Source organism: Suncus etruscus, chromosome 12 (genome assembly GCF_024139225.1).
Source record: "Suncus etruscus isolate mSunEtr1 chromosome 12, mSunEtr1.pri.cur, whole genome shotgun sequence".
NCBI lineage: Eukaryota > Metazoa > Chordata > Mammalia > Eulipotyphla > Soricidae > Suncus > Suncus etruscus.
In genome coordinates, this window is record NC_064859.1 from 55,445,964 (window position 1) to 55,467,932 (window position 21,969).

Below are 21,969 nucleotides of genomic sequence, written 5' to 3' on the forward strand. Positions count from 1 at the left end.
CTTTAATGAAACTTCTTACCGTGTTTCCAAATAGAAATGCCCAATATCAAAAACATGTTATTTCTACTATATTAACATGTGCTCAATTAATGCTATGTAGTATTATATTTATGATAGAGTATGTAGCCACATATAATAGCATTTAATCTAATAAATTGTAACACAAAAACATTAATTCAAATATATATTTTATAGTAATGTTCATTACCAGGCTTAAATATAATATATAAGATATGAAAGGAACTACAAGAGAAGATGAAAAGTTTTGGAGTAAGGTGGCTCTCCAGCATTACTCAGGATATCTGTGGGTCCTTCTACTTGAGATTCTCAACCAGTTGGGCCATGTGAGGTTGAATGTGAGGGTTCAAGGATGTGGTGCTTCCCTATTAGGGCTACACCCATACTACATCTATTATCTGGAAGGTTGACAAGAGTGTTAACCACATCCAAGAGTTTCACACTGGCTCCTTTACTAAGTAAGATGCTATGCTGCAATTTCTGCCACTTCAATGGAATTGAAAGGCATTACGTTAAGTGAGCTATATCAGAGGTATGACAAATATTAGATGATTTTATTCACCTTTTGCAAAGTGCGACATGAAAAAAAGGAATGAACAATATTGTGGATAACAAATCCTTGACTTTTGAGCACAAAACTGGTGGTTGTTAAACAGCTATGGCCAGAGGAAGACATGGATTAGAAGTGGCTTAAAGACAGTGGCTTGAGAACTGTGGTTTTGGTAAGGGTGTAATACAATTATAAAACATAAAATATATACTTTCTATAACTATGTTATCTCACATACAATAAAATTCAAATAAAAATATAAAGTTCTGGGTCAGGATGTGACTCAGTGATAGAGTATCTCACATATGTGAAGGGAGGGTTCAATCCCTGGCACCACACTCACACACACACACACACACACACACATACTCACACATGCATGCTTACACAGGGTTATAATTATTATAACAAAAATTAGAATAAATTATGTGTGTTAAGTGAACAAAGGTCTCAGAACCAGAGTCTATGAAGAACTAACTTCTCCATGTAATAAGGACAGGGCAATACAGGAGGAGAAATAGGACAGAAATTTCACAACAAAGGATATCTACAAGGCCGACAGAAGTTTGCAAAAGTTGTCAATCTAGAACAATGTCAAAATAACCTACAGTTTGATAGCATGCTAGGCACTTCAAAATAACTAAATGAAAAGAGATTAGATGCCACAATGATGAATATGTGTACTAGTAATGGTGCCCATAATAAATCTGGCATCTCTTTTAAAGTTGAAGATATGTATGATCTATAAACTACCAATTTTGGCAAGACCTTTATCATATGCAGAGTAGGGATCAACAAAATGTGCACATTTGTGTTACAAGAGACTTGTGAGGGAACCTTAGGCATACAAGGCAAATTCTGGAAACCACATTTTATAGCAGCATGAATCAACAGATAGCAACAGAGAAGAACCCCCTGCAAAAAAATTGAGCAATAGAGTGATGCACATATGTCTAAAGAAATATAAAGTAGAGAGGGAAGATGTATAGGGAAATATCTAAAATATTTTTCAGAATATTGAAAACATACTATAATCTTGATGGGTTGTAGGTGATATGGATATTGACTTTAATCCAGAAGCCTCCCATTTGTATTTAAAACATGTATCTATGTATTACTTATATTTCATAAAATTAAAAACAAGTCTCACAACTATGTATAATAGAAGTAGATTTTAGAAAATTTTTATAATAGAGAAAATGTATTAGGTTCAGAATTATTAAAATGTACATTGATCAATATATATATTATTAAATATAATTTATGTACATGAATACAGGATAGTAAAGATGAAAAGGGTAAAGGCAAAAATTGGCAATATAGAAGACAGTGGATTTAGATTTGTCACACCAATGTTTTCATTTTTTTCTTCAGATAAATGTATGACACTGGACACATGACTCATCTATCCAAAACTTAATGAGTGCTTTGTAAAATGGGGGTCATCACTCTTCCCTTTAGCAGACTTAAGGGAAGTTTTGAAGATGGAAAAACTGAAGGAGAGAATGTGTGTGAATTTGTAATTTGGAGATTTGTTTTTTGTAGGTTCCTTTCTTATTGTTGACTGCAATATAACAGATGCAAAAGGGAATACAAACCCACGAAGCTGGAAGGTCAATGACACTCTGGTGGATACTTACTACAATAAAGACAGTCGTATCAGAGAAGGGATTGAGTAGGTGCACCACGATTTTTTTTTTTTTTTGGTGGGCATATTCCCAAAAGTTATTGAGAATTTCTCTGCTAGGTTATTTTACTCTATTACTTTTCCTAGATGATTTCACTGCCTCTTCATGACTTCATTTGGTATTTTCTTTCAAAAATATTCTTAATGTTCTGAATAACCTAGCCTCAAAGAAGGGTGAGAAGCTTGTGCATCAAGTTAGCATATGCCTTATTAGAAGTAAGAGAAAATGAGGCAGTTTCTTCCACCTTCTATCTAAGATAGGTCTATGACTCTTCAGTTAGATCAGAAACAATGAAATAATGAAACAAGAAGCAACGTGACACTCTGGGAAGACACAGAATAATGATTACCTAACTGAGAGCTATAAGCTCATTTTGTGGTGGAATAAATTGAATGTCACACAAGAGTAATAGAGTCAGAGTTTGGTAGCAGAACATGGTCTTGGCCTTGCAATACAGAAAAGATGGTGGAAGTGGAGAAGAATAGGGGAAATCTCTTTGGGGCTCTTGGTAGTGTCTGGGTTGAACCCTTCCTTAATGTGAGTCCATTCAAACACTTCCTTGAAATTCTCAGTGTTGTATTCTGAGTGTTACAAAGTGCTTCCATAAAACATTCACACTGAGTCATAAAAACTGATACATGTAAATATGATGCATGTATGAATAACTGGCTCTTTCTTTTATAGAGTACCTGTTCGTAATGGAAATCATATTTTTTATACAGTAAACATAACATTCTTTGAAGTGAAGATGGAGGATTACAACCATCCTTTCACCTGTCATGCAGGAGTATCTGCAGCATATTTTATATTGAAATACCCAGGTAATGTTATTGCTCAAAAGGTACAAAATGATGGCAAGGAAACACCCAATGAGTGACAATAGATGCTTGGTGTGAAGCAGAAGAATGATATTAAATGAGGAAACATAATATGAAGCCCAGAGGAAAACTGATACTAAATTTAATGTCATAGTAACATGAGTTAATATGATACAGTGTCATATTGATATACATCAGGAATGAGTTTTCCTTCATTAGTCTTGAGTACTTAATTTTAATATTTATTTGCTAGTGACTTATATAAATATATATTTATATAAATATAATATAATATAAATTATATAAATATATATAAATATATAATTTTATATAAGAATAGAATAGAATAGAATAGAATTTTATGTGCATATTTTTCATTTAAAATCATTTTTAGGGGCCGGATAGATAGCATGGAGGTAAGGCGTTTGCCTTTCATGCAGAAGATCATCGATTTGAATCCCGGCGTCCCATATGGTCCCCCGTGCCTGCCAGGAGCAATTTCTGAGCACTTCTGGTGTGACCCAAAAACCACAACAAAAAAAATTATCTTTAACAGATGAATTCTGTTATTAGAACAGGACTTCAAAATCCATGTATGACACTATATTATACATTTGGTTGTACATACTGCATTGATTGGACCAGAGAGATTGTTCAACAGACTCAAAAAGAAAATATATAATAAAGTATGAATTCATAACCTTAAGAACAAGCTAATTTTCCCCATGAAGTGCCTAAAGTAGTGAGACTGGGATTTCCCAAGACAGCAGACTTTTTCTCAATTCTCTAGAGAAAGGATTTGAATTTGCCAGTCCCGCTAGTGGATCCACTGAACCCATGTTTACATGCATCTCGCCAAAGTCCTACCAGAACAACATAAAGCATTAACTTCAGTGGCTGCTATATGGAGCTAGAAAGTGTGACTGTCTATGCCAAATTTCATTATCTCCCTTCAAATAGCCATAACAAGGATATGTCTAAAGCAGCTTCAATTCTCGAACTGTGTTCTTTTCCTGTCTTACTTCCATGGTCCAAACATCAAGGTTGTTCTATCTGTAGTTACTTTAATTGTGAGTGAACACCCAAAACCCTGTTCCCCTCCCTAGACCTATGGGGCATGCTTTTTTTGCAGCATCAGGTGGTTGGAGTTTCAGGCTCATCATCCCTCATAGTCTGTTTTCCAGAACTCTTCTCAATGGCTTTGCCACCATGTCACAGAAGTCTTGGCACATTTGAGTGTTTTTTTTTTTTTTTTGAGGATCTGTCATCCCAGCTATTCTTCCTGTATTATTGCCCTTGATTATCTTCCATAGAGAATCAACTTGCTTCCCTGAGCAGGCCCAAGCACCTCTCAATCTCCAACTATGTTCTGCTTTCCTGAAGGACAGCTCTGAATTTACAACTACCTGCTGGATTTTTTTGAAACTTTCTATAGAGTCATAGGTATCTCAGTTTACTTTCTTAGCTTTATGTGAATCATTAATGTATCAGTGATGCAGTTTCACCTCATTATTTTTCATTGCTGAATTCTGTTTAATTGAACTAGATCAAGGTTTTTCTATATAGTATCAATAGATTATTTGAGTTATTGTGTGCTATTAATTGATAATATTAATAAAGAAGGCCATTATGAAAGTTCATATATATGTGCTTATAATTTGTCACATTAGACAAATTAGAAGTAGAATTACTAGAGTATCAAACAATCCAACCAAGAACAAAAATAACAGGGACTCTGTGGGATGTCTGCCTTGGAGATTTCAGGAGACTTGAAATGGTTATAGTTGAAATCAGATTCAATTTAGAGGTTTGAGGAGTTCTTTATTTAATAATTTAAACTGAAGGTTATGGATAGAGATTCCCAGGACACTACTGACTTAATGATATTGACTACCTGGAAGTGCCATATTCAGAAGTATTCTGAATCCAAGTCCAGATTGGGTAAGCAGCAGCCAACTATTAAGAGAGAGGGAAGAGAGATTTGTCTTTTCCCTTTACAATCACTCAAAACCATATTTATGAAATTCATCTTTGTATGAATTAATTTTATTATGTCACATACAATATAATTTGGATAATTAAACTTTATTTTATTTTCCTTAAGCACTTAATAATATGGATAATTAAACTTTATTTTGTTTTCCTTAAGCACTTAATAATAGTACCCACCTAAACTTTTATTAAGTGAGAGATAAGGTTATAACTTCTCCATTTGATATTTGTTGTTGCTGTTGTTGAAGATTCCTCCGGATTTGGACCTTGTTTGATTTGTCTGAAGCAAAATACCCAGGAGGATTTTTTAAATATATATATTTTATTTAAACATTGATTACATACATGATTGTGTTTAGGTTTTAGCAATATAAAGAACACCACCCATCACCAGTGCAACATTCCCATCTCCAATGTCCCAAATCTCCCTCCTCCCCACCCCACCCCCACCTGTACTCTAGACAGGCTTTCTATTTCCCTCATACATTTTCAAGTTAGGATAGTTCACAATGTAGTTATTTCTCTAACTAAACTCATACCTGTTTGTGGTGAGCTTCATGAGGTGTGCTGTAATTTCCAGCCCTCCTCTCTTTTGTGTCTGAAAATTATTGCAAGAATGTCTTTCATTTTTCTTAAAACCAATAAATGAGTGAGACCATTCTGTGTCTTCTCTCTCTCTCTCTCTCTCTCTCTCTCTCTCTCTCTCTGACTTATTTCATTCAGCATAATAGATTCCATGTACATCCATGTATAGGAAAATTTCATGACTTCATCTCTCCTGACAGCTGCATAATATTCCATTGTGTATATGGACCACAGTTTCTTTAGCCATTCATCTGTTGAAGGGTATCTTGGCTATTTCCAGAGTCTTGCTATGGTAAATAGTGCTGCAATGAATATAGGTGTAAGGAAGGGATTTTTGTGTTGTATTTTTGTATTCCTAGGGTATATTCCTAGGAGTGGTATAGCTGGATTGTATGGGAGCTCGATTTCCAGTTTTTGGAGGAATCTCCATATTGCTTTCCATAAAGGTTGAACTAGACGGCATTCCCACCAGCAGTGGATAAAAGTTCCTTTCTCTCCACATCCCTGCCAACACTGTTTGTTCTCATTCTTTGTGATGTGTGCCAATCTCTGTGGTGTGAGGTGGTACCTCATAGTTGTTTTGATTTGCATCTCCCTGATGATTAGTGATGTGGAGCATTTTTTCATGTGTCTTTTGACCATTTGTATTTCTTATTTGTCAAAGTGTCTGTCCATTTCTTCTCCCCATTTTTTGATGAGATTAGATATTTTTTTCTTTAAAGTTCTGTCAGTGCCTTGTATATTTTGGAGAATAGCCCCTTTTCTGATGAAAATACCCAGGAGAATTTTTACCATTGTACTATTCTGTGACTTTCTTCTATTGTTAGATAATCTCAATTAAAAATTGGAAATAACCACATGGCCCCAAATGGCAAATGCTATCTTCAAATATATCTGCTGTTTAAGCATGAGATTTTAATTTATTTCAACACCTTTAGTTTTTTATATTAATAAATTGTTTTCTTCATTGTCCTTTAGCTTAGAATCTCCTGAATTCAGAGAACGATAAAATCAGAAATTCCTGGGTCTGGAGAAATAGTGTAGTGAAATAGGTGCTTGTTTTGCATGTGCCCTAACCAGGTTTGATCTCCAGCAGTCTAAACAGAATCCTGAATATAGTAGGGAGTCATCCCTAAGCATAGAGTCAGAAATGAATTCTGAACACTGAGCCAGGAGTAAACCTTGAGCACTGCTGGGTGTGTCCTCTCAAACAAACAAACAAACAAACAAAAATTCTATGGCATTGCTTCTGCCTACTAATCTCAAAGATTGAGATTCAAAAATAAATCTTATTATGGGGCTGATCTTATCATGAGTGTTAACAATATCCCTGATATATATGAAAGGCTCCCTGACATTGTTAGTTCAAGATTTAGGAAAAGCAAAGGGAAGTAGAAGATGAGAGGGAAAGAGAATAATCCAATAAAACATAAGAGATTCAAAAAAAATGTGCTCAGATTAGATTGAGAAGTATGTACAAATCTAGTTGCCTGCTCTGGGACTTGACAGGAACTTAATGGGACTTAGTGGGTTGGTAGGAATGTTTCCCTAACAGAAAATGTTTTAGTTATCAGTATTTCATTGTGCAAGATATTTGAAGACATGCAGTAGATAGGGATGTTTTGGGCCTTAAAATGTTTACAACAGGGCAGATGTTTGTAACAGTGGATAAGTTGTTTGCCTTGAATACAGTGACTGTGTTTTACCCTCAATAACATAAATGGTTTCCACACCCCACTAGAAGTGACCCCTGAGCACAGAACTAGGAATAAATTCAGAGAACAGCTGAATGTAACAGACACACACTTACACAAGAAAAATTTGTAATAAAATGTAGCTCAGAGCAAGTTGTAATAGACTTTTAAATGAGAAATTTTAACACAAAATAGCTCTAGGTAGTTTAAAGAAGAGAAAATGCCCCCTTCTTCCTCCCTCTTCTTATTCCTTCTACTTGGGCATGGAGGATCAGGAAGGGAGCAATGAAGGAAGTGGCAGATGTGGGGGCATAGAGGATTCTAAGAACTGAGAGGATTTCCCTTCCTCTCGACTTCTTCCTTTTTCTAGTGATCTCCTTCCTAGAAGTTCCTTCTCTAGTAGCCCATGTTTGGGTTGTGGTAAGAGAGAAAGCTGTGTTCTTCCTCTTCTTGGCTATGTAGAAGCTTGTAAGGACTTGGATTTTCAGAGGAACTGGTTCTTCTCCTTCGTATTTCCTGCCTCTGTTTTCGTTGCGTGATGCACTCATCACGAAAGCAGAGAGAAATCATTCTTCCTGAGCCTGTCTCACACAGAGCTACCTGATCCAGGGTCTGCTGCACCAGGAGAAGCTTCAAGCTCTCACAGGTTTATAAATCAGCAGTGGAGACTTACAAGGGAGGCAGGAGAATATTTGATTCTGATAACCTTAGTACTGTAAGTCAGCAGAAAAGTGGTTTTTAACAGGCGTCATTTTAAACGGAATGTGCACCAAAGGCTCATGGGAGCTTCTCTGCTAACATACATCACCTCCATCTAGAGTCTCTGATGTTGATCATATAAGTCCTGACCATGTATTTTTTGAGAGAATTTCTCACACAATTTGAACTTCACTGCATCTACTCTTGGATGTTGGGGTGCTGCAGAGATTTCTCCCCCAGTTACCCAAGAAATAACTTGCTTTCTAAAATATACTGTCCAGACCAGATCATTCTAGTACCACACTCATGATTTCACTGTAAGAAAAAGCCAAGCAGCAGTGTCATTAACATCAAGCATATTTGTTTGGCATTTGTGATACCATCTCTGTAAGTGTAACGTTGGCTCCTCTCTCTTATTTTACCTAAGCGCCCATGTGTCTGTGTATTTATCTGCTGTCTTTCTCTATCATTTGTAGTTCCAGATTTTCGAGTTTATTTTATTGGAGGACTTCTCGGCCTGATGTGTGTGGTAGTGTCTGTCACATGTGCCTACAATGTTTTTAAGATCGATATTGTACTTTGGTATCGAAGTACCTTCAGCTCTACTAGAACCATGGAAGGTAAGTGAGATATCCACTGACAAAATAATATACTTGACACCTACTCATTCCTAAAAACACTTACAATGTATTTTGTCATGATATAATGGTTTGTCTTGCATCTTGTAGGCAAACTTAGAGGAAGGAATCTCCCTTAAAGAGGATCTCCCTCTGAAATGGAATACTTCATATTTAAGAGAAATAGTTAGCAGCATATTTTTTATTTCATTTTTAATATCTTTATTTAAACACCTTGATTACAAATACAATTTTAGTTGGGTTTCAGTCATGTGAAGAACACTCCCCTTCAGCAGTGCAACATTCCCATCACCAATGTCCCAAATCTCCCTCCTCCCCACCACATCCCCACCTGTACTTGAGACAGGCTTTCTACTTCCCTCATACATTCACATTGTTATGGTAGTTCTCATTGTAGTTATTTCTCTAACTGTACTCATCACTCTTTTTGGTGAGCGTCGTGTTGTGAGTTGGACCTTCCAGTCCTCCTCTATTTTGTCTCTGACATTATTACAATAATGTCTTTTATTTTTCTTAAAACCCATAGATCAGGGAGACTATTCTGCGTCTATCTCTCTCCGTCTGACTTATTTCACTCAGCATAATAATTTCCATGTACATTCATGTATAGAAAAATTTCATGACTTCATCTCTCCTGATGGCTGCATAATGTTTCATTGTGTATATGCACCACAGTTTCTTTAACCATTCATCTGTTGAAGGGCAGCATATTTTGTGTGTGTGTATGTGTGTGTGTGTGTGTGTGTGTGTATGTGTGTTTGTCAAATGGAGCTTTTAGAATATGGATTAGGCAACAGAAGCATAATATCTTCTAGGCCTTACTGCAGTTGTTTTTGTTTTGTAAAGTTTCTTACAAGCACATGTGTATAAGGTAATTTTTCTAAGGACATTGTGTTGCCCATTCATGAAACTTTTTCAAGGGAGTGGCTGTGGGAATAGATTCTGTGGTAATGAGTGGAGAGTAGGGATGGGCTACTTGAATTGACCACCTTCCAGGCTGTGTGCTGGTGCCAGAAAAGTCTTGAATTTCTAGAGAAAGAAGACCTTCTTGAATTTGGATTTGGATTCTCCACTTAGTGTCTATGTGATCTTGAAAAGGTACTTCATTCTCTTCCCTTTTTATTCCGTTATAGGAAGAAAGAGAGGGAGAGGGGGCAGGAGAGAGGGAGAGAGAAAGAGAGGAAGAGAGACAGAGAAAATAATTAGAGAAAGAAGCACAATGGAAGGAAGAAAAATGAAGAAAAAAGGAAGGAAGAAGGGAAAGAAAGAAGAGAAAGGGAGAAGTAAAGAGGAAATATGGAAGGGAAAGAAGGAATGGAGGAATGAAAAAAGGGAAGAAGGGAAGGATATAGTATGAAATAAAGGAAAGAAATAATGAAGAAAAGGAATAAGGAAGGAAGGTAGGAAGTAAGAAATTTAGAAAGGAAAAGAGTAGGTAGAAAGGAAGGTTGGAAGGTAGAAAGGAAAGTAGAAAGGAAGGAAAGGAGAAAGGAAGACAAGTAGGAAGAAAGGAAGGTAGAAAAAGTGAAGAAAGGTAAAAATGAAGGAAGAAAATAGAAAGGAAAAAAGGTAGTAAGGAAGGGAGGTAGAAAGGAAGGAAAAAAGTTAGAAAGGAAGGGAGAGAGGAAGAAAGAAAAGGAGAAAGGTAAGAAGAAAAGGAGTAAGAATCCTCCCAGACCAGAGCTGTCTCAGAAGTTAGCTGCTATAATATCTCCTAACTGGAGAGAAAATTAATACAAGAGCAAAAGCATCAGTGTAGCCCACATATAGAAGATTCACAGATTTGTGCCTTTACCCCCATAGAGATTTGCAGTACTAATTGGACAGGAAAACTGCAAAGTGGTATCCACGTGCATATTTGAGACTCTGTTACAGAGAAGAACCTATGCTGTCTAATTTGCATGTAAAAACATGTCCTATCTTGGACCTTATCCTAACTTAAAATTCAGTGTTAGCAATCTGGGAGAGACAGAAAACAACAATTACCTGGAGCAATAATACAACAGGTGGGGCATTTGCTTTGCACACAGCCAAATTGGGTTTGATCTCCAGCATTCAATGTGGTCCCTTGAGCCCATCTCAGGAGTGATTCCTGAGAGCACAGAAAGAGTAAGCCTTGAGCACTGCTGGATGTGACCTGTGACAAAAACAAAACAAAACAACACCAAACCAAACCACGCTTGTCTTCTTTCTTTGACTCCAACTCCAGACAGGACTCGATGTCTGTTCCCCAAACACTGGTCCATGGCATGTTTCACTGACTGACTCACAGGCACTCCCAGCAATGTGCTTGCCAAATATGTGGAGCCACTGTCTCCTGGTGAGGTCAAGTTTAGCAGGAAAAGCAAGAAGGGATAGTGACTCATTCTAAGCAGGGGTCTAAGTAGATGACAAACTGCCCTTTGCTCAGGCTGGGCTGTAGCCCCAATACGGAGCAGATGACTGAGGATTCAGAGGTAACAGTTCATGTTTCACTAATAGTATGTTTCAGTTCACAAAAGCACATATGTTCTTTGTGATTCATTTCTCTGTTGGATGATTGGTAATAGCATTGGGCTATTTGAAGGTGTTTCCTGAGTTATTTGAGGGAACTTGGGGTATGATGAATGACAAGAGGAAGAGAGAAAAATTGTGTCTTATTGATGATCATTTGCTTTATACAACTAGATCAGTCTAGTTTTATAGCATGGCTAACAGGGGTGGATGACTAACAGTTCTATTAAGCATTCTCCTCAAGCCTAGATAGAACACAGGTATTCATTATATTCCCATAATTTGTATGAGATGCTTGAAAAATTCTTCTGCTGGGTGTGCACAATTGTACAATAATATAAAAATAAAGTTACAAATCTAATAGGCAAATTTTATAAATTCCTCGCTTTATTCTAACTAGGTTTGTGGGGAACATTCAGAGAACATAATGATGCAAAGGCCATTAGTAAAACTATTGCTAAGGCCAGGGATATAGCTCAGTGATACATTCACTAAACTCATCTGCTTTGTGTGTGTGAGATCCTGGGCTAACCACCAATATCAAAACAAACACCAGAAACAGGGAGAATGCAAGTATAGGGGTATAGGTATGCAAGTATAGGAAAACAAAGGGTTGAAGAGTAAAATAAAGCCTGGAGTTGAACAACTGACAAACCTTGTATCATTTTCAAAGGTGAACTTGCTTTAGCAAAAGTAATTAGCATTTAGCATTTGACAATTGCCACTCATGAAAACTTGTCACTTGTTTAGGAGAGCATGTACCTTTTTGTAAGACAATTTTCCAAGTACATTTTGTTTCGAAGGAGTTGTAAGGTTTTTTGTTTGTTTGTTTGTTTCTTTTTTTTTTATGTTGAATAAAAGCCCTGGATGAGGCTAAATGGTGATGGATGATGATAGAGGGTGGGTGAGAGGCCTTTCTCCTCCAGCTCGGGCCATGCATCTGCAACCCTCTCCAGCCGGCAGGTCAGAGGGTTCAGGGTAGTGGCGAGGAAGTCTCACATCAGTCAGGTTTCAGGAGACATCAGCTTTATTCAAGGTCCTAGACAACATGTGTGGCCTATCATAACATTTCAAGCCAGATTCATAATCATCCCTGCAATCATGCAATCAACCTCTTTCAGCCTTCTCTCCTGCAGCCTCTTCCTTGCTCAATCTTTCCCCATCTCCCAGTCATCTAACTCCCTTCCTGCCCCTCAGGCAAACCTTTTTTTACCTCTCAAAGACCCCTTCCAGAAATGGGCAGGTCTTACTAGCAGATAAGGTTACAAAGGAAGAATGGAGGGTGGGGGTAAGATTTCTTATTTTGGAGAAGGGGAGGCACACCAGTGGTGCTCAATGTTTACTCCTGACTCTGCTTTTAGAGATTAATCTTGATACTCAGGTACCATCTGGGATACTGTAGATTGAACTCAGGTCAGCCACAATCTAGTGCTCTATCCACTTTAAATCTCTTCAGCGTTGGAATTATAGTTTTAATTCTCTTATGTAATTGAAATTCCATCCCCATAGTAAGTGAAGACAAATATTTTATAGAGTTTTCTTTAACATTTCTTCTACCATGCATTTTATCTAAAAGGCCAGATTTAATACAATATACTAAAAGCACTAATACAAAAGACAATTGATTCTGCCCAACTTTTTCACTGGTCCAGTTTGGTCAAGGTTTAAACCTAAGTAATATTTTATCTGGAGAAAGTAGAAAATTGAATAATCTTATAAACATAAATGTATGTGAACAAACTTTCGGGTTTTTTGTTGTTGTTTTTGCTTACAGTCAACAAGGGAATATGCTGGTGGTACTATAAACTGTGAAAGCAGCACTGAATCACCCTAGAAAGAGGCAGGACAAACTTTTAGCTTGAAATTGAAGAGCAAAAACTCAGGAACACTTGAGGGGAGGTGCTATGAACAAGTCAGGCATACTATATATTATATACTATCACTCCAGCCTGCCAATATGCTTTTATTTCTAAGCCCACGAATATGTTTCCCAGTCTTGTTCATCTCTTTGTTGGTGTACGCGGACACTGCTCCTTATGTTTTTGAACTCTTGTTCATCTTGGTGATGACATGCTATTGCCTTGGACATTCCAGCACTGCACAGCAGATTCCAACAGTAATTCTCTATTATGTGAGTGCCCAATGGCAAAGACAGAACCCACTGCTGGCTCTAAAGTTGTGCGAGATGTGGCTTATTTTTCCTGGCACACCGAGAACCACTCTTCACTTTGGTGAACAGGATCCTGAAAACTGCTGATTCAGGTTTTATATTTAGTCACCTCACAGGTTGTGAGGGTCTTTACACTTAGGGTAAAGTGAAGGCTATGTGACCTTGCTGTCTTTTTCATGTCAAATTTACCTCTGTTTCTGTCTCCTGGCGATACAGCAACTTCCCTCACAGGTAAAATTGAGAGTTGCCTCTAAAATCTCCTCTCAGAAGTAGAATGTCTGTCTCGAAAACAGTCAGGGGGTGGGGAAGGAGAGAGATGGGGGTACATTGGTGGTGAGAATGTTGCACTGGTGAAGGGGGGTGTTCTTTTTATGACTGAAACCCAACTACAAATATGTCTGTAATCATGGTGGTTATATAAAGATATTATTCAAAAAAATATCTCAGATTTAAGTGAATAAGAATTGCAATTGACCAGATACTAGAGGATCAATGTATATAAATCCGGGACTTAAAAAATCCCAGGGGTTCCAGTTTTGGGAAAGGGTACTTTTTAGGTAAGTTCTATCTTCAGAATTCTAACAACAACTACCAGAGAAAAACATTCATAGGCTTCCATCAGGAGGAAGGGGTAAGAGGCTGCTTTAAAATACACCAGATCACTCAGTGTTTTAAATCACCTGCCATAAAAAGAAACTAGTTAATAAAAGTGTAACCTACTAGTTATTTTCAGAGATTTATTGGTCTAGGGAAGAGAAACACAAGTCCAATTCATTTTAGTTACTTTAAAGTGGAAATAAAAACTGAGAAACACTTGCAAGTCTACAGTTATAAGCTTACTAATATGGGATCAGATAATTCTCCCCTTTCCCCCACCCCCATTGCCAAAACCTTTTATGCAATTCCTTCTATTCAGTACCTTGGTAGAGTTCATTAGTACCATACTAGATTCAATATGCAAAGTCAGAGAAAGCTTCAGACCAGATATTGCAGGGATTCAGCATTGGCATGGAATGGGAAATTTAAGCAACTATGACTAACATGACCAGAGTTCTAACAGAGTAACTGTATAGGAGAACAGATGGACAACATGAACTGAGAGAAACAGATCACAGGGGTGGGTGGCAAAAGAAAAGAGATTTGAAAAAATATATTGCTAAAGGAAGTAAATATCTCTTGTGAACCTCTTAGGAGACTATGCATAGTTGAAGAAAGAATGTCTGAGCTTGAAGACATAGTATTCAAGACAACTGTGGAAGGCAAATATATGTTATGAGGATTCCAGTAAGGGAACAAAACAAAGAAAATAAAAATATACCAGAGCACTTTGGGTTTAGCAATGTCTTATGTCAGGAAAAATTAGTCAAAAAGAGTAGGCTTGCTAGAGTGTGGCCAGTGGGCAATAGATCTGGAGAAAGGAAATATTCAAGTCCAGCTCATTTTAGATATTCTAAAGTGGCAGTCATAGCCAAAACATACTTATGAATCCACATGCCATAGACTCATTCTGAGTCTGAGATTAAGCAAAAGTTAATAGAATAATTCTATCTAGACCCTACTGATGAAAGAATGACAGTATTAGACACAAGTCATACAAGACTCAAGCAGAAATGATGGTAGTATTCTTGTTTGAATGTTAACAGAAAATACAACTAGGCACATGTCCATTTTCTTTTTAGATGGGAAGCTCTATGATGCATACGTCTTATACCCAAAGACTCAAGAAAGCCGTAGTCATGAAGTGGACACTCTGGTGCTGAAGATTCTCCCCGAGGTGCTGGAGAGGCAATGTGGATACAAGCTGTTTATATTTGGCAGGGATGGGATTCCTGGGCAAGGTATGTCTTCACAGAAGTACAGAATCAACAAATAAGTCAGAAGGAAGGGCACTCCTCATCCTGCTAATGTGAGGGCACTCTGCTGAACCTTCCCCATAGAACTAAAAGGATTCTTTTCAGAGGCTGCCGGCATAGCTCTTGAGCAATAGTGGTATGAACCAGGCTTTTTCTTCCAGGTTTATTCCTGTGAGGGGGATTCCTCATGGTTGATTCAATATGAATCATACTTTGGAGCAACCCATTCACATGAATAGGTCACTGAAGACAGAGGAAAGAAGGCAGATGGCATCTGTCCTCATACCCTTGAAATACACTCACTATTGGATATTGGTTTTAATATGCAATTAGTTCATGTCATAGACATAATAAAGAAGGTAGGAGTGCATGATTGTCATGCAAGGCCCTGAACTTAACTTCCAGCATTGCATGGTCCTCTGAGAACCTCTGCACTGTTTGGTAGGGACATGCATCACCGCAACATTGGATCTGAGCACTGAACCAACTGTGACATAGGTCTCATCAAGAAGGACCCCATTAGGCACTGTTTGGTAGGCCCCAAATGTATAAATTAGACTGATGGTGTTATAGACCTCAATCCAGTCATCTCCTATAAGAGTAAAGTGAAAATTCTTTATGGCTACTAGGAGAATGTCTTTGAGCAATGCAATTCATGTATCTGAATTTCCATCCCATCTCTCAAGGAGAGAGGGAATGCTTCCCTGATTCAGCTGAGAAAATTAGGTGAGGTAAAAACTGAGAAGGATGAAAGTTAGAACATGTTGAACAATCAGTAGAAAAAAATCTACCCTTTTATTCTATACCTTTGTCTTTCTTTGAATACTAAAATGCTAAGGAGCAGTGATTTTTTTTTGGGGGGGGCACACCCAGCAGCACTCAGGGGTTACTCCTGACTTCTGCTCTCAGAAATCTTTCCTGACAGGTTCAGGTGACCATATGAGATGCCGGGGATTGAACATGGGTTCATCCCAGGTCATCAGCATGCATGGCAAATGCCCTACTACTGGGTTATCACTCCAGCCCCAGAAACAGTGATTTCAACCACCTCTCCCTGTTCTGTAGTGGGGCACAGGTATATGCAGGTTGAAAATCTCAGTCTGCCTCTGTGGTTCATAACCGCTGGTCCAGGCCTAGTGCTCAGACAGGTGTTCAGGTGTACATGTTGCTCTAGGGTACATGGCTAAAATTGGAAACATCATTTTCTAGTGCCCAGTGAGCCAAGCTAATATATTACTATATATTATATTATATATTATAATATTATATATTATTATTATATTCCATAGTGGTCCTTCTCTCTGTCACTGAGTTTCATGTGCTTTGTGTTATAGGCTGCTCATTTTCATAGTGAGACACAGGCTATTTGTCTCATACCTTTTCAAGGTATGAATTTGTAAATTCATCCTCAAGGAGGAAATAAATCTGTAATACAGAGCTTCTCATAGCCTTGATAGAGACCTTAATTTTAGAAGCACATTGATATTCATTTGGTTGCTTACCCAGAAAATATTTATGGAGCAACTGCCATGTGCTACCTAATGCTTCAAGCTCTCAACATGTAAAAATAAACCCAAATAGAAAACCTTCTCTTGGGAAATTAGTCTGTCCTGATAGCCCAACCTTGTAGGCAGTTACCCAGCTGAATATTTCCAGAACTCTGACCTTCTAAAGGAATCATCAGGGTGTGTAAAAGTGATATCTAAGTAAGTCTTATAAATCATTATTATTTGAAAGAGATAACAGACAAGTGGAAAACATAATAAAGTGATTAGTACAATATCCAAGCTCTCTACATTTCCCCTCTTTCAAAATTTATTTCCTTTACAAAAATACATTCATCGTCTGGTGGAATCAAACTTTCAGTCATATCCGGGGATAAAATTTATAAAATCCTATTTGGTACAGTTCACAGTGTGAGTTGAGTAAAATTTATGCATCTGTGTGCTTAGGAAATTTATGCATCAAATATGTGAGTCATGAATGTAGAGAACCATTTTTATTTATTATGGGAAAGCCACATGATTTCAGAGAAGAGGTGATAAGTGGTCAAACACCCTTTAGACTCATTTCCCAGATCTCCACTGGCTTTAAGATCTAGGCTGTTTTCTTGGGCCCAGAGAGATAGCACAGCAGCGTTTGCCTTGCAAGGAGCCGATCCAGGACCAAAGTTGGTTGGTTCGAATCCTGGTGTTCCATATGGCCCTTGTGCCTGCCAGGAGCTATTTCTGAGCACACAGCCAGGAGTAACCCCTGAGCACCGCCGGGTGTGGCCCAAAAACTAAAAAAAAAAAAAAAAAAAAAAAAAAAGATCTAGGCTGTTTTCCATATGAGACATTTAAAACTTCTCTCTTCATTTCCAGCCAGGGCCAATGTCATAGATGAAAACATTAAGCTGTGCAGGAGGCTGCTACTCATCATTGTTCCAGACTCGCTGAGCTTTGAGCTGTTAAAGACTGCGTCAGAAGAACAGATCGCCATTTACAATGCTCTCGTCCAGGATGGGATGAAGGTCATCCTCATCGAGCTGGACAAGGTCCCAGACTACACAACTTTGCCTGAGTCTATTCAATATATCAGACGTAAGCATGGGGCCCTTCAATGGAGCGAGGAACTGGCACACCAGTCTCCGTGTGCAAAGAGCAAGTTCTGGAAGAAAGTGAGATACCACATGCCACCACAGCAATGTTCACCCTCAACCCCTGTCCAGCTGCTGAGTCACAAATCCTGTGACTTCAGTACGGGCCATCAGGAAGCCAGTGCACCCCATCTAGAGTCTGTCATGGGAGAGGCTTGCAGTTGAATATGTCATCTGAGCTTGTATTATGTGAATGACAGGGCTGTGTTGCCAGAAAGAGAGCTGTTGCTTTTGGGGCATTACAGCCCCTATCCAGAGGCATCTAGAGACGGTGGACTTGGAAGTTGCAGGATCTCATGCCAGAGCACAAAGTTGCTTTGCTATTTAGGCCCCTGGGTAGTGAGACTCAGCAGATATGACAGATGGCAGAAGGTTGTCTGGCGCATGCATGAGATGGAACCTGGGTAATCAGGGCAGTGTAGACACACAATCCTGTTCCTAGGGAGGTCCAAATGGAGCTTGGAACATTTGCATGCCTGACCACATCTGCAGAGTGCTGATTGTCAAGGACAATATGCTGCATCTCACAGCCCCTCTTACTTTTCAAGGCAAATGTAACTGTGACCCTATAGTCTCAGTGCTTCCAGCTGAAGTGACTTAGATTTCTGAGACAAATGGCATCATGGGGACTGTCCAAGACTCACCTTCCCCATTGGCCTAAGAAGTGAAAGGTCAACTTTACCTGCCCCTTCTCTCATCCATCCTTCAGGGGACTGTGAGAGGAGAGGGTCAGGCGTGGCTCCCAGCAGAAATCCTGATTGACAGGTGGAGAAGACCCCTTCTCATAGACATTTGCATTCAAGTTATCTCTGAAATGGATTTCAATTCTTCATAGATGATTTTTCAGTTTAAATTTGTCCTTTTGGGGCTGGGAAGGTGGCGCTAGAGGTAAGGTGTTTGCCTTGCAAGCGCTAGTGTAGGATGGACCGCGGTTCTATCCCCCGGTGTCCCATATGGTCCCCCAAGCCAGGGGTGATTTCTGAGCGCATAGCCAGGAGTAACCCCTGAGCGTCAAACGGGTGTGGCCCAAAAACAAAAAATAAATAAATAAATAAATAAATAAATAAATTTGTCCTTTTTTTTGCAGAGGGGTTGGGGGCCACACTTGGCTTAGCTCAGAGCTTACTTTGGCATTGTGCTTGGCGATTACTTCTGGCAGGGTTTGGGGGACCATTTGCAGTGCTGGGGATCAAAGCCAAATCATGTAATGTAGGCACCATACCCGCTGTACTAGTTAGTACTCCAGTACCAGTACCAGTAAAATCTATTTTTTATGGTGAACCAAGAAGAAAAGGATGGCTTCTAATGTTTCCTGTTACCTTACACACACACACACACACACACACACACACACACACACACACACACACACACACACTTTTCCTCTTGGTTAGTTTAATACTCATCATACCTCTAATACATACCACTATGTGATGTATTAGAGAAGGTAACTGCTGTAGAATTTCTTGAAGGGCACTTTGCCTTTGTCCTGTCTTATGCGGGCCCTGCATTCTAGTTCCTGGCTCCTGAGACATGGGCATGCCAAGCACTTGAGAACTGGTACAGCATTTGACTGGACCTAAGAGTTGTACACTGAGTGTCAGTACCCACAGGTATTGTATACCAAGTGACAGTACTCACAGGGATGGAAAAAGGGTAAACAGTACTCATGGGCATCACACTGAGTAACAATATTCACTGGAGTTTTACACTGGATGAGTGTATTCATCAGTTTTCACACTTGATCTCAGTGCTCCTTTCAGACCGAGCAAAACTGTAGATATCTGCCTAAGAAAAATGTCCATGTACACAACTTTTCTCTTTAAATTCAGAGGCAGAATGTCTCATGTTCATCAGTAGGTCAGTAAAAAAAAGGCCAGATGCTGCATGATTGAAAAAGATATTCTAAGATATTTTTTTATGGGACCCTACTCCAGGTCTGTTGATAGAAACCATACAGAATCTCTCAAACTGCCACTCTAAAATAAAGCAGATTCTGAACCTGTATAGTATTTTTTACTTCTTTAAGCCACCAAGGGTTCCAGGACTCTTCGATATTGCTTTTTCTACATTTCATGGGGCCATGTACAACCTCAGCCTTCTCTGTCCATTGAAGACTGCTGGGCTTGTTTCTCCACATCCGTGACAAGAGGGGTGATCTTTTTGTGACTAAAACACAACTACAGTCATGTTTGTAATCATGGTGTTTAAATATAGATAAAAAAAATAAAACTGCCAAAAAAAAAAGTGCTAACTTCAGTGCAGTGTCCTCCCTGTTGTCTTAATTTAAATTAAATAATCCTAGTGTTGGTAGGGGGATGGTGAGGACTTTCTGGGCTCGAACCCGGCTACCACAGACCCTGTGGTCTGGCAGGTCTGAAAGTGGCAGGGTGAGGGTGGAGAGATTCACAAAGCAGTCAGATGAAGTTCCAGGAGTCAGCCAGCTTTATTTCATGGTCCCTACCACAATGTACACTTCCTAACATGGCCTCTATACTAAGCCTTTTCCTAGCAGTTAGTTCTCTACTCCTTCTGACTCTTTCTCAACCTCTGTCTCCCTTTCAGCTGCTTTTTCCAGGCATCCTAACTGGCTTCCAGGCTGCCTAACTCCCTTTGGTGATGCTGCTGCTGCTTCTTCTTTGATGATGCTCAATTGCTGATGCTGAATCTCGGATGATGATGCCTCTCCTACACTTCTCTCTCTAACTCTCCTTCTCATCCTCTTTCTATCCCCATGCAGACTCCTCTACCCAACCATTCCAGGTGTGGGCAATTCTGATCATTCAGGTGGGATAAATAAGGAGTTGGGGGAGGGGATACCCACACTCCCCATAGGGACACTGAGACCTGAAGCGACTTCAGTGGTTCCTGGCAGAACCAGGATTGGGAGCTCCGCATAGTCAGTGTTTGCTTTTGACCTTATGGGAACTTTTTCTGATCCTGACAACAGATGTGGATTGAAATTAAATGGAAAATACTGCAAGTCTATTGTATATGGACTTCCAGAAAGAACCCAAAGTGAGACTTGTGTATTTTCTCTGGATTTTCTCTGGACTTCGTTAGAGTTTATAAATGTTTTGCTCCTTTTCCTGTTTTTTAACCAGCAATGAGCAAGACTTCACTAGATCAATATGTTGAACACTAACAATGTCCATGGAGAATCTTAAATAGCTACTGTTTGGAATGCTTATGAATTCCCATCTCATTCCTAATTTATTTTTATTAGTTTAAACACTTTCATCTTCAATTTACACTAATTTTTTTATGAGAAAAGAAGAGTGCAGTGTAGAAAAAATATATAGATAATTAACCTAACCTTGCCACTGAGATGTGGGTGGCATAGAGCAGAGGGGGTGGCAGAGCTCTCCTTGTGACCCTTGTGGGGGAGAGGGTACAGTGCCCTGTAAATTCTCCCTCTATCAAGAGCCCACAGTGACTCAGAGTTTCCTGACATAAACCATGGATTGACCTTTTCTGAGCTCAAGTATCTGCTCCTATTTATAAACTTTACTCCTACACATGATTGAGTTCTGGAGGGCCATTTCTGGAAAATCAAAACAGTGGAAAAATTTTTTCAGGGCTCCTCTCTGAAATCGAGATTTTTCTATAGTTGGCAAAGTGACAGAGTCTAGAATAAGCCAATGGGTGGTGCTGGCTCTCAACTGTAGAACTCTTGCATCTGAAGTGGGAGCATATGCATCTCACGGAATTTTGGGTCTCCCCTCACAGACACATGTTGTCATTTGCCTTAATAATATGAACTCTCAGTCTTTTAAGACAGAGATTTTGGAAAGGGGAAATTAGGCAATAGTTCTTGTTCTCCAGTGTCATTGTTCCTTGAAGACAATTGCCATGCCCCACTTGGGTGCTCTGTGATTGATATGTACAATCAAAACTTTTAATAAATGAGAAGGGTTTTTTTTTTTTTGAAGTGGGGGGACATGCCAGCAGTACTCAGGGGTTACTCCTAGCTCTGCGCTCAGAAATTGCTCCAGACAGGCTTGGGGGAACCATATTGAATGCCGCAGATCGAATTTGGGTCCTTTCTGGTTCATCTGTGTTCAAGGCAAATGCCCTACTGCTGTGCTATTGTTTGCTCCAGCCCCATGAACGAGAAGGGGTAACCAAAAACA

General features: G+C 39.0%; 1 protein-coding gene across 1 annotated transcript in view; it reads left to right on the forward strand.

The window, feature by feature from the left end:
• The window catches only part of IL1RL2 (interleukin 1 receptor like 2), a 33,807-nt gene extending 15,806 nt beyond the window's left edge, over nucleotides 1–18,001 (forward strand). Inside the window, exons 7-11 of the mRNA XM_049784626.1 lie at nucleotides 2,114–2,243; nucleotides 2,941–3,077; nucleotides 8,521–8,664; nucleotides 15,025–15,183; nucleotides 17,562–18,001. Of these exons, the coding sequence (XP_049640583.1) occupies nucleotides 2,114–2,243; nucleotides 2,941–3,077; nucleotides 8,521–8,664; nucleotides 15,025–15,183; nucleotides 17,562–18,001 (1,010 nt within the window). The remainder of the gene's footprint in view (nucleotides 1–2,113; nucleotides 2,244–2,940; nucleotides 3,078–8,520; nucleotides 8,665–15,024; nucleotides 15,184–17,561) is intronic.
• Nucleotides 18,002–21,969: the final 3,968 nt, after the last annotated feature.